Source organism: Hordeum vulgare, chromosome 2H (assembly GCF_904849725.1).
Source record: "Hordeum vulgare subsp. vulgare chromosome 2H, MorexV3_pseudomolecules_assembly, whole genome shotgun sequence".
In the NCBI taxonomy this organism is placed as follows: domain Eukaryota; kingdom Viridiplantae; phylum Streptophyta; class Magnoliopsida; order Poales; family Poaceae; genus Hordeum; species Hordeum vulgare.
The window spans coordinates 43,865,181-43,878,976 of NC_058519.1; the positions used below are offsets into that span (position 1 = coordinate 43,865,181).

Genomic DNA, 13,796 nt, shown 5'->3' on the forward strand with positions numbered 1-13,796 from the left:
TGCAACCAAACAAGCGGTGTTGCGGGTGTACGGACAAGCCAATGCAAACATCTATATGTACTATAATGATATTTTAATCAAAATAAACCCATGTTCATCCATGAGCATCTTGATTTCATTCATCAGGTGATCATGCGGTGATCTGACGGGCTACAACGGAATATAATTGTACCAAGACAAGAAGGTTAGACCATTAAAGAGCCAAAGTCATATCTTCAATAATGGCATATATCTCCAATTCACGTGCATCATTGCAATTGGAAAACAATAAAGAGGGGCAAATATTACCTCCCATGCGTTGTTTCTGAGAACCATACTTGCACCAGCCAAGCCGCCCAATGATGAGAAAATCCATCGACCAAGAGCGTTAGCGAGTCCATTGGCGGTGGCTACCATGACGGTTTTGGTGGACAGCTTCTTGAGTCGCTAATGGTACAAGGTCCTTCAATACGAGCCTTACCTTTGTAATAAGTTGTACACTAAGTTGGTGAATGTTACATAAGGAACTCAAATAGCCATCGATAAATATTTCGATGATTCTGTTAGGGATATACTCTTTACATGAACCAAGTTGTTGCCCATACTCCAAATTCTCGAGATGAGCAAGATGATCATACTGCTACTTGTAAACTGTGTTGGGTTTTACCCCAAAGAGGAGAGGAGATGCAACACACGGTAGAGATAAGTATTTCCCTCAGTGAGAACCAAGGTTATTTAACCAATAGGAGAACCACACAAATTCTTGTCGTCATCATCTATACACAAAAGAGCAAACACTTGCACCCAACGCGGGCAAGAGGGGTCAAGCCCCTTGAACTCGTTACTTTCAAGTAATAAGTTGTGATAGATAGATAGTATAAATATAAAATAAAATAACATAATATAAAAGGTAGCAATATTTTTAGGGTTTTTATATTATAATTTGTGAAGACCCGGGGGCCATAGTTTTCGCTAGAGGCATCTCTCTCTAAGATAACATATGTTGGGTAAACAAATTATTGTTGGGCAATTGATAGAAAAGTATATAGTTATGAAATATTTATTCACGATAATGATCATATATATAGGCATCACGCCCATAAGCAAGTATACCCACTCCTTCCTGTATCTACTACTATTACTCCACTCATCGACCGCTATGCACCTAGAGTATTAAGTATGAAACAGAGCAATGCTTGGAGCAAGATGACATGATGTAGGTAAAGTAAACTCAAGCAATATGAATAAACCTCATCATTTTATCCTTAATGACAGTAATACAAATATGTGTCATGTCCCCTTCTGCCACTAGGATTGGGCGGCGCAAGATTAAACCCATCACAACACACCACTCCCAGTGAAGATAAATCAATCTAGTTGGACAAACCAAACAGACAGATCAGAGAGAAATATGAATCTATCACAATCATGCATATAAAAATTCAGAGATGACTCAAATACTTTTCATGAATAATCTGAACATAAATCCACAATTCATCGGATCCAAACGAACACACCACAAAGAGGATTACATCGGATAGATCACTTTGGGAATCGCAGTGAACTTTGTATTAAAGAACATATATAGAGAGATAACTATCTAGGTACTAGCTATGGACGCGTAGGTCTGTGGTAGACTACTCACACATCACCATGAGAGAGGCAAGGTTGATGTAGAGGACCTCCGTGATTGATCCACCCTCCGTTAGGGTTCCAGAACAAGGCCCCAGATGGGATCATGGCAGAACAGAAGCTTGCAACGAAAAAAAGTGTTTTGGTTGGCTCTCTCGTGTTTTCCCGATTTTAGAAGATTTATAGAGGCGGAGTTAGGTCAGGAAACGTCGAGGGGTAGTCCCAAGCCATTAGGGCGCGCCTTGTGTGGTTTCCTCATGTGGTGTCTGGCCTCCTTTCGAAGCTTTTAGGTCTTATTTTTGTCTGGAAAATCACCAAAAAGTTTCATTGTATTTGGACTTCGTTTGGTAGTGATTTCTTGAAAACCCAAAAACACGCAGAAAACAACAACTCGCACTAGGCACTGGGTTAATAGGTTAGTGATACGCCTCCAACGTATCTATAATTTTTTATAGTTCCATGCTGATATATTATCATTCTAGAATATTTTTGTGGTATTTATTTACCATTTTATATTAATTTTGAGCACTAACCTATTGACCCAGTGTCTAGTGCTAGTTGCTTATTTCTGCGTGGACCAAAAGAAGACCAACAAACATCGCAAGAAGGCTGGAGGCGTCACGAGGGGCCCACAAGCTAACAGGGTGCAGCCGGGGGGCGCCCTGATAGCTTGTGCCTACCTCGTGGCCGTCCCGACTCTCTTCTTTGGCTTATAAATTCTCATCTACCCTAAAAACACCAGAGGGAGTCCCGAAACACATTTTACGCTACTGCATTATTCCAGGAACCCTAGATGTTGTCGCAGTAAAGAATCGTCAGCAAGGGCGTTCTAGTGCGTTGTAGATTCTTATCCAAGACTAAAGTCTTTGTTCCAACGGGAGGCCATCTGGAGACCCGTTCTGGCACCCTGCCCGAGGGGGGGGGGATCGATCACAGAGGGCCTCTTCATCAACCTTGCTACCCTCACGATGATGTGTGAGTAGTTCAGCACAAACCTACGGGTCCATAGTGAGTACCTAGATGGGAATCTCTTTCTTTGATCTTCAATACAATGATCATCATATCTTCGCTTTGATCCATATGATGTAATTCCTTTTGTGCGGCGCGTTTGTTGGGATCCAATGAATTGTGGGTTTATGTTCAGATTATTCATGATAAATATTTGAGTCACCTCTGAATACTTATATGATTCTTATGTGCATGATTATGATAGCTTCGTAATTCTCTCCGATCTATTGAAATATTTTGGTCAACTAGATCGATATTTTTTGGTGAGAGAGGTGCGTTGTGGTAGGTTCAACGTGGCGAATTTCTATATCCCAGTGATAGAACGGGATAAGATGTGTCTTTGTGTTGCTGATACTAATGATAAAACAATGGGGTTTATTCATATTGCTTGAGTTTACTTTGTCTACATCATGTCATTGTTCTCCATGCATTACTCTGTTTTACTTAATACTCTAGATGCATGCTGGATAACGGTCGAGGAGTGGAGTAATAGTAATAGGTGCAGGCAGGAGACGACCTATTTGTTTATAGACGTGATGCCTATATACACATGATCATTGTCGTGAATATCACATAACTATCTGCTTTTCTGTCAATTGCCCAACAGTAATTTGTTTACCCACCATGAGAGATGCCATTAGGGAAAGTTATGGCCCCCCGGGTCTATTCACAATGTATTGATAAAAATTCATTACCTTGATGCCATTTACTTGTTTTTATTTTATCTTGCTATCTAAAATTATCTACACACCTCACTTGCTTGCAAATAACAAGAAAGAGGACTGACAACCCTCTTGCCCGTGTTGGGTGCAAGTTGTTTGTTCTTTTGTGTGCAGCTGTTGAATACGTTTGTGGTTGATATTCCCATTGGTTTGATAAACCTTGGTTTCATAACTGAGGGAAATACTTACCCACTTAGTGTTGCGATAACCCGTCCCTCTTCACAGAAAACCCAACGCAGATCATGAGTATCAGGAAGGATTTCTGGCGCCATTGCTGGGGAATATCATCACCAACTACCAAGTAACTCCACAAAAAATTTCATTCACTTCTTCCTCTTTTTATTTGTTGGTATATTTATTTTGTCTCATTAAAAAATAAAAATACAAAAATATTTATCTTTGCTTTCTACTTATCTTCTTGTTTGAAGTCATGGCTAGTTCTTCCTTTGTTCGTGTTACTCCCAATAATGATGTTGTCAATTTTAAGCAAAGGGGAGGAGAAAGTTTGAAAGATGCATAGTATAGGATTTGCTATGCCTAGGATAAAGCAACTAATAAGCTATCCACTACTACCTTGCTCCATAAATTTTATGTTGGTGTGACAACTTGGTATAGTTTGTCCTTGACATCATCACCGGTGGTAATTTCCTTATGTGTCACACTTTGGATGCCTATAATGCCATTGAAAATCTTGTTGAAACACCACCCATTATCATTAATGAGACCAATTTAACCTTGGAACATGTTATGCGAATAATTGATGCTATTGAAAGGAAAATGGTTACTCAAGAACCAATTGAGGAGTTAGATAAAAATGCATAATCATATCACTCAAATTAGGTCACGTGTAGGAATGACTTTGACATCCTTAAAGGAAACTGACATTATTATTGATGACAGGGTGGAACAAGGTTTGAGTAGAATTGATAAAATGGAGGAGGTGATTCACAAAGTAGGTTCCGCTTTTACACAATCTAAAACTAATGATAGTGCTTCTCGGGACAAAAGTCCCAAGTTCATATACGTTCCTAAGAGCATTAGCACACCTCCTACTAAAAGAAACGAAGATCTCAAAACGATTAGTGTTCACCCCAACTTCATAAATATGATAAAGGATCCTATTCTCAAGTCTTATCTTGTTCCCACTATCCAAGGTGGTATTATTAAGGAGCTTGATGACAAAGATGACAACACTTGAAACTATGCAATATGCCTAACTAGGGGCGTAAAACAATAACGCTCGTTGGGAGGCAACCCAATAGTTATCTTTAATATTTTCTTTTTATTCCTGTTACTGTATGATAACATGATTATTGCCTCTGTAATGATTGTGTTTTTATGTTTTAAATGGTGCTTGTGCCAAGTAAATCCTTTGGGATGATTTGCATGATGAATAGAATTGATACATTGCAAAAAAAAAACTTTGATGTCCAGTGAAGAATTTCTCTGATTTTACTAGAACAACTTTTTAAGCTGAATTTGTTCACAGTATTTCTATACAAATTCCTCAGGTACTCCTATTTTTTTCAGAAATTTGGGAGTTACAGAAGTATAGGTTCATTACATATTACTACAAAATGTTCTGTTTCAGTCGGATTCTGTTTTTGCATGTGTAGTTCGCTTGTTTTGATGATGCTATGGATTGTATCGGGGTGTATAATCCATGGAGGAGTTAATATACATTACCCATGCTAAAATAAATAATAATCAATATGTAACAACACTTTAAAGTATTTGATATGTTGCTTATACTAATGGATGTCACAAAGCTTTGTTGACTTTTATGTGATTAAAGTTTTCAAGTTTTGGGTATTGTCCCGATGGACAAATGTAGAAAAAACCTAAGCATGGGGATGACCAAGGCACCCAAAGGTAATATTCTACGAAGAATCGAGCACCTAATCTTGGGGATGCCCCGGAAGGCATCCCCTCTTTTCGTCTCAATCAATATGTGTGTTACTTGGAGCTATATTTTTATTCGTCACATGATATGAGTTTTGCTTGGAGCATCATTTGCTTTTGTTTGATTTTACTTTCAGTATACCAAATTCATTGTTTGCTGGACACACCTATTTTAGAGAGAGACCACATCATCACAATTTGTTAGAATACTCTATGTGCTCCACTTATGTCTTTCGACCTTAGCAGTTGCTCTAGTACTTCACTTATATCTTTTTGAGCACGGTGGAGTGTAGATTTTATAGAAATATTATGCTCTCATTATTCACTTATATTTGTTTGAGAGCTGGACAAATAGTGAAGGTAATTTTCATGGGTCATAAGACTAGATCGAACATAATGAGTATCCAATGAATGATGATAAAAACCATCATGTAGCACATATAGAGAAATTATGGGTTAATGATAATGATGTGGTGACATGAAAAAGGTGTGAGTGCATTATTATTAATTCGGATAATTAAGAGATGTTAAACTTCTTGTTCATCTAAGAAAATTAAAAAGGCACGGTGATGATGTGTGAGCATTTGTATTCCTCGTTGAAAACCTTGTGTTGTTTTGAGTCGGAGTCACGCGATGGTCAATTCCTACCAACCCTCTCCCTCGGGGCATGCGAGTAGTACTTTGATTTGTGATAAAACTAATGTGACACCATGGACATACACAATCTCACCTCCTCATATTTTCTAGCCTCTTCCATACCGTGCTTCGCCCGTCCTCACCTTAAGGATCGGTGCAACTTTTGTCGGTGCATCCAAACCCCATGACATGACACGCTCTATTGCACATAAACATTTTTATATCCTACTAAAAACATCCACCATACCTACCTATCATGGCATTTACATAGCCATTCCGAGATATATTGACATGCAAATGCCATCATCACTTCACATGACTAGTTTGTTCATCAACACGATGCTTTGCATGATCATATAGAACTCTGCTACCTCTTGAGCTTGCATTGGTTTTTCCCTTGAAGAGGAAAGGGTGATGCAGCATAGTAGCAGTAAGTATTTCCCCCAGTTTAAGAACCAAGGTATCAATCCGGTAGGAGTATCAAGACAAGTCACCAATGTACCTGCGCAAAAACAAACAAACTTGCACCCAACACTATAAAGGGGTTGTCAATCCCTTCACGATTAATTGCAAGGTGAGATCTGAAGGTGGAAAGTGCAACAAAGTAAAAGTGTAGAGCTGAAAATATGATGTGAAGTATACCCGGGGGCCATAGTGTTCACTAGAGGCTTCTCTCATGATAGCAAGTATTACGGTGGGTGAACGAATTACTGTCGAGCAATTGATAGAACCGCGCGAAGTCATGATGATATCTAAGGAATTGATCATACATATAGGCATCACGTCCGAGACAAGTAGACCGATACTTTCTGCATCTACTAATATTACTCCACGCATCGACCGCTATCCAGCATGCATCTAGTGTATTGAGTTCATAACAAACAGAGTAACGCCTTAAGCAAGATGACATGATGTAGAGGGATAAATTCATGCAATAGATATAAACCCCATCTTTTTACCCTTGATGGCAACAACATGATGCGTGCCTCGCTACCCCTTCTGTCACTGGGTGAGGACACCGCACGGTATGAACCCAAAACCAAGCACTTCTCCCATTGCAAGAATTATAGATCAAGTTGGCCAAACAAAACCCACAACTCGAAGAGAATTACAAGGATACGAAATCATGCATATAAGAGATCAGAGGAGACTCAAATAATATTCATGGATAATCTGATCATAAATCTACAATTCATCGGTTCTCGACAAACACACCGCAAAAGAAGATTACATCGGATAGATCTCCATGAAGATCATGGAGAACTTTGTATTGAAGATCCAAGAGAGAGAAGAAGCCATCTAGCTACTAGCTATGGACCCGAAGGTCTGTTGTAAACTACTCACGCATCATCGGAGAGGCAATGGTGTTGATGAAGAAGCCCTCTGCTACTTCTCAAACAACAGCGCCAGAAATTGACACATTGACGGAGACTTGCTTGCGTTGGTTTTTCCCTTGAAGAGGAAAGGGTGATGCAGCACAGGAGCAGTAAGTATTTCCCTCAGTTTGAGAATCAAGGTATCAATCCAGTAGGAGAATCTTGTCAAGTCTAGAGTAACTGCGCAAACACAAAAGAGCTTGCACCCAACGCTATAAAGGAGGTGTTTGGTACAGCGCAAGGTAACGGGACTGGTAATGGAATCAGGTAGCAGCGGGACCGTGATGTAACAGGACCATTTGCTTTTCTGTTTGTTTCATGCATGTAAAGGTATCAAGTTACAAGACTGCGTTTGAAAGATATGTGTAATCAGATTACATCACAGAATCAAACCGGCGCTAGCTTTACACATACATCAGTGAACATCATTTCAAAACCATCTATTTCGCATAGAACTTTTAAAAGCATTTTACATGAATAAACATAAATACTTCCCTACAAATTCTTAGGCAGGATTTAAACACACTTCAAAATAAAATAAAATGCCAGAATTGAAGAACACTCCAGAGTTATAAATGAGGATATTAAACCATAGATACAAATTCAGAATTAACATCATTTTTCAAGTCAAGACTCTTGCAAACCAGCTTCATCATCAACCCTGGAATGTTCCTTCAATCTCGCCGCACCAGTCTTGAAAAATAATGTTCATTTTCATCAACCCTGGCTATTTCTCTAATTTGCCAATAAGCATGGGTTGGATAAGAAATGATTAGCAAAAGTATTAATCATACAAATACACCACTGTAGCTATAACATACAACTACAATAAGTAGGTTATTGTCGTTGTTGTCGACTAGATAGACAAATATAAATCAGCCATTCTCAGGTGTAATGCACGCATATGGATTATTATGCAAGAACCAAAAAAATGAAAAGCACTGTCATATATTTTGGATTACTAACACAAACATCAATGTTGTATACTGCAAGAACATATAATCTGATAAATATTCAGGCCACGAAATATATTCAGACATTAACATAGTTGTCGGCTGCAGCAGGCCCAACAATAAAAGAACTGGCCAGCAGCCCTTAGCCCTTAAGGCCCTGTTTATGGTTCAAATTTAAGCCAAACGCCACATGAATCATGACCATCATCATTATCCACACCCTCAATCATCTACCTATCTATCTACAGACTTGAACATTTCTCCGTTTCCAGAACGGAGAATGAAACTGATAACAGTAGCTTTTGCAATGGAATTTTCAGTGACTTTTGAGGCGGCAAAAACCGTGATCACCTGTCCACTGGTGAATTTTCAGTGGCACATCTGATGAGCCAAAACTTGGCACTAAGGAAAAGTAGGCAAGTAGAACAGTAGTAAAATGAGGTGGGTTTTATACACACCAGTCATGTCACACCAATAGTGGAGAAGGGCCTTCTTTCCCATCAACCTTGCTTCTTTCTTTCATCTGCCAATGAGCAGCCAACAAGCACGAGTTAGATATAAGGAACACAAGATAGCACATATTATCAAAGCTGATGATGTAAACTGGAGAGTTTAGAAAAAGGGATACCCGAGAGCATTTTGAGGACGAAGTCCCTCCTAAGGATTTCTGGAAGCACAAGCATCATGTTCATGTGTTCTGGAGTTTTAGCAAATATAGTTGCAGCGTCAACAATCTCGCTCCCAGTGAATGCAAGCCTAGATAATTCACTAATTGCCTTTTCTCTTGATTTCTGTTGAGGGTCCTCTTGGGTTGTTTCTCGTGCCATTGCTGCTGAAAATGTTGTTGCCATTGTACCAACATGTTGTGTCACACTGTTTAGCTGGTTGTTGACATCTTGAAGCATGGCTGCAAAAGGATCGCTTGGTCCCGTCGCCCTCTTTGGCCTTGGCTCCTTCTTTTGTCTCTTAGAACTAGTTGTATCAATAGAGCAAGTGTCAATGGACCGTCTAGCTGTCCCTGTTGAGATCATATCCTCTTCCTCATTTTCTTCTTCCTCCATAGCAATTTCCTTCTCCAAGTTTCCGACTGCCTCTCCAAAGCCTTCAGCATTTTCCCCTGTTGCGATGTCCTTGCCATAGATAGCAGCCAATTGCTCAAAGTATGGAAATGATACACCATACAATCCCTTAGCCTCATTGTGATTCTACATGATTTTTACAAAATAAGGAAGTTGGTTTTAGCATGGACAATAAGGAAAAAGTTACACTACAACAATAGGTAACCAAGGTGCAATTGCAAACAAATTCAGCACAATGCATTAGTGAGAAATTCAGTTTTAGTGGTTGAAGTGATCTACCTTACAATGTTCTTCATATTGTGCCTTCTCGCATTGAATCATCTTCCTATTTCCATCCCATGTAAAACCACTTTTGGATATCATTACTTCAAGAGCACCAAATTTCTTCCTGAAGTGCCTCACTCTTGATTCAATGTGTGGAACTCCGGTGATACCACGGCCTGGACACTTCTCAGCAAGATGTTTTTCCAATATTGCCAAGTACCCACCTTTGAATGAACCATCGGATTTCCACCTCGGATCCAAAGACAACTCATACAAGGCTTTAATTAGCTCATCGTCCTCATCGGAAGTCCAATTCCTTTTGTTCCTGCCTCTTCCACGCAACGTGGTTGAGCTATCCACGCGGTCCATATCTACACAAGAAAGAATGGCTACAAATGAGATGGCAAATATATATGAAAGAAAACAAATGCAAATGTGATGCAATCATAGCTTATCTATTAAAACTAAAAGAAACATAGAGAAAGAAAATGAACAAACACAAATAGTTTATACCTCAATGCGCCCTAGCAGCCCTATGTCTATTATACATGCTCTGAGCAAGACCATTCCGAAAATTTGTCCACTCATTCGAAGTAGATATAGAAGTGATGAATTCTGGTTGGTCTACTTCTCCGTCCATGTCTTCCAGTGTTTCTTGCATTAATTGCTCGTCCATATCAACTGGGTCGATAGGCATATTTTGCAATATAAGATTATGCAAGAGCGCGCATGCCATGATGATTCGACATTGGGTCTTCATAGGGAAAAATGAAGGGGACCTCAAAATTGCCCAACGACCCTTGAGCCTTCCAAAGGCCCTTTCTATAATATTTCGGGCTCTAGCGTGGCGCATGTTGAAATACTCCTCCGCACTACGAGGTGGGTTTTGTGGTGTCCAACCACCCAAGTGGTATCTTTGACCTCGGTATGGAGCTAGAAATCCTCTTGCGTTTGTGTAGCCAGCATCGACAAGGTAATATTGGTCTTCGGGGACATGTAACCCATTTGGCCTTGAAATGGCATCCCTAAGAACACGACCATCGTGTGCAGAACCCTCCCAACCAGGTAATATGTAGATGAACTGCATGTCAGGTGCACATACACCTAACACATTTGTATCTATATCACCCAACCTTGATCTATATCTTCCTTTCAGATTAGCTGGGACAGTTACGTCTATGTGTGTGCCGTCTAACGCTCCAAGGCAATTCTACAATATAAACAACAATGTGAAAATATTAGCATCTTTTACCACTATTGAGATCATCTGGTGAATAATATTTTTTCTTAATAGTTATTTACCTTGAAATACTTCCATTTATCATCCGTGCAATCCTCGGGTATAGGTTCAGGTTTCTTAAGTAGCAGATGGTGCAGCTTCAGGACAGCTAGAAGACAAGCATTGAAGTTTCTACTAACCGGCTCCGGGCTTCGATAGAAGAATTTTCCTACTGTCCTATTTTTAAGATGGTGTGATAATACATACAAGAACGATGCCACTATCTCCTCTAAAGATGTGTTCCTCGTACCCTTTAGACCACTAACATCTCTCACCATCTCACATAATATATGAAATGTTCTCCTATCCATACGAAGCTGACTTATACACATAGCATCGCTCTCACCAATTAGCCGGTACAAGTTCTCTCCCCTTAACTCTCTAATTTTAATTCTCCTTTCTATTTTCCAACATTTTCTCTTATAAGCTAATGCAAACATTAACCACACATAATAATATACAAGCATGATGGAAGTGGTCAGATTCAAAAATGTTGCGTTTCTCCTTCCACGTCTCGCACTCAAGGGAAGACGAGCCATAACTGAAAAGTAGAATGCGATATATAAGCATAAGGAAAATATACATAATTAAGGTGCAATTAGTCATGCAAAGAAAGGAAGATAAATTTGATGTCACATTTGTCTGCACGGCACCAACAAAAACTGGTGTATGTCCTACTGTACACGAGCGAAAAATATAGCTCTATAACAACAGGCATCATCTGGCACCAACAAAAACTGGTGTATGTCCTTCATTCAGACAAGAAAAAGCCCCTTTTTCATTTGTTTCCAGGAACGGTTCTATCAGTTGATGAGTTAACTAATTGATCAAGAACAAATATATGCTACACATCATCCATCACAAATAACTAATTGATCAAGAACAGATAAAGAACATGCATTTTTCGGACTTCCAGATCAAGAAGAGGGATCGGTAACCTAACCTCCAGATCCACGGCACGAGGTTGATGGAGGAGGGATAGATCAATTGGAAATCCGGAGACGGGCCTTGGTGCTCCTCGTCGCTAGCTTTAACCATACATCTCCGTCGGTGGCGTGGCGGCGGCGGCTGGCGTTCCGGCGGTGTGGCGGCGGCGGCTGGCGTTCCGGCGGCGTGTCTTCCTTCCAAGCGGCTAGACCAGGAGGAGAGGACCGAGGGGAGTCGTCGGCGGCTGGACGGAGATCGAGGGGAGGTGGCGGCGGCGTTGGACTTGAAGGAGATCGAGGGGGGTGGCGGCGCAGATGGGGATCGAGGGGAGGCGTGGAGGGAGGAGGAGCGCTCGGGGTGAGGAGGTAACGCGCGTTACCGGTGGGGGGTGGGGGGCAACGAGGGATAACTGGCCTGGATCTGATTACGGTGGAAGTTGATTACAGTGTGTTATTACCAAACATGGGTAAAGGTATCTGTTTACACTGTAAACGGATGCGGGGCAAAAAAAGATGAAACAAACACCTCCAAAGGGGTTGTCAATACCTTCAAGATTGATTGTAAAGTGAGAACTGAAGGCAGAAAGTGCAACGAAGTAAAAGTGTAAGGCTGAAAATATGATGTGAAGTAGACCCGGGGGCCATAGTGTTCACTAGAGGCTTCTCAGAAAATAGCAAATATTACGGTGGGTGAACAAATTACTGTCGAGCAATTGATAGAACCGCGCAAAGTCATGACGATATCTAAGGCAATGATCATACATATAAGCATCACATCCGAGACAAGTAGACCTATACTTTCTGCATCTACTACTATTACTTCACACATCGACCGCTATCCAGCATGCATCTAGTGTATTGAGTTCATGACGAACAAAGTAACACCTTAAGCAAGATGACATGATGTAGAGGGATAAACTCAAACCAATGATGAAAACCCCATCTTTTTACCCTTGATGGCAACAACATGATACGTGCCTCGCTACCCCTTCTATCACTGGGTGAGGCCACCGCACGGTATGAACCCAAAACCAAGCACTTCTCCCATTGCAAGAATCATAGATCAAGCTGGCCAAACAAAACCCACAACTCGAAGAGAATTACAAGGATATGAAATCATGCATAAGAGAGATCAGAAGAAACTCAAATAAGATTCATAGATAATCTGATCATAAATCCACAATTCATCGAATCTCTACAAACACATCGCAAAAGAAGATTACATCGGATAGATATCCATGAAGATCATGGAGAACTTTGTATTGAAGATCCAAGAGAGAGAAGAAGCCATCTAGCTACTAGATATGAACCCGTAGGTCTATGGTGAACTACTCACGCATCATCGGAGAGGTCATGGTGTTGATGAAGAAGCCCTCCGTATCAGAATCCCCCCCTCCAGCAGGGCACTAGAACGTGCCCCAGATGGGATCTTGCGGAGACAGAAGCTTGCGGCGGCGGAAAAGTTTTTTCGTGGATCCCCTGATTTTTTCTGGGATTTTAGGGAATATATAGGCAAAAGAGCTAGGGCAGGGGAGGCCCAGGGAGCCCACAAGCCTCGGAGGCGCGGGCCCCCTGGCCGCACCATGAGGGCTTGTGGGGTCCCTGGTGACTGATACGTCTCCAACATATCTATAATTTTTGATGGTTTCATGCTATTATCCTGTCAAACTTTGGATGTTTTGTATGCCTTTTATATCTTTTTGGGACTAATTATTAACTCAGTGCCAAGTGCCAGTTCCTGTTTTTTCCGTATTTTTGACCCCTTTCAGAGGAGGATTTTAAACGGAGTCCAAACGGAACGAAACCTCCAAAAAGATTTTTTCCGAAACAGAAGAAGACCGGGAAGCTTGAGAACCAAGGCAGGGGGCCACCCGGGACCCCACAAGCCCCCTAGCCGCGGCCTGGGGGCCCCGCGCCTCCCAGGCTTGTGGGCTCCCTAGGCCACCTCTGTCCTAGGTCTTTAGCCTATATATTCCCTAAAATCCTAGAAAAAATCAAGAGATCATCGAAAGTACTTTTCCACCGCCGCAAGCTTCTGTC

At 40.9% G+C, this 13,796-nt stretch overlaps 1 protein-coding gene across 1 annotated transcript; it reads right to left on the reverse strand.

Moving 5' to 3' along the window:
• Nucleotides 1–8,708: 8,708 nt before the first annotated feature.
• LOC123425314 lies at nucleotides 8,709–10,177 on the reverse strand. The gene is made up of 3 exons (XM_045108994.1): nucleotides 9,567–10,177; nucleotides 8,837–9,413; nucleotides 8,709–8,731 (listed from the first exon to the last, which is right to left on the reverse strand). Exons 1-3 carry the CDS (start codon nucleotides 9,918–9,920, stop codon nucleotides 8,709–8,711), a joined length of 954 nt encoding a protein of 317 aa, XP_044964929.1. The 5' UTR covers nucleotides 9,921–10,177.
• Nucleotides 10,178–13,796: the final 3,619 nt, after the last annotated feature.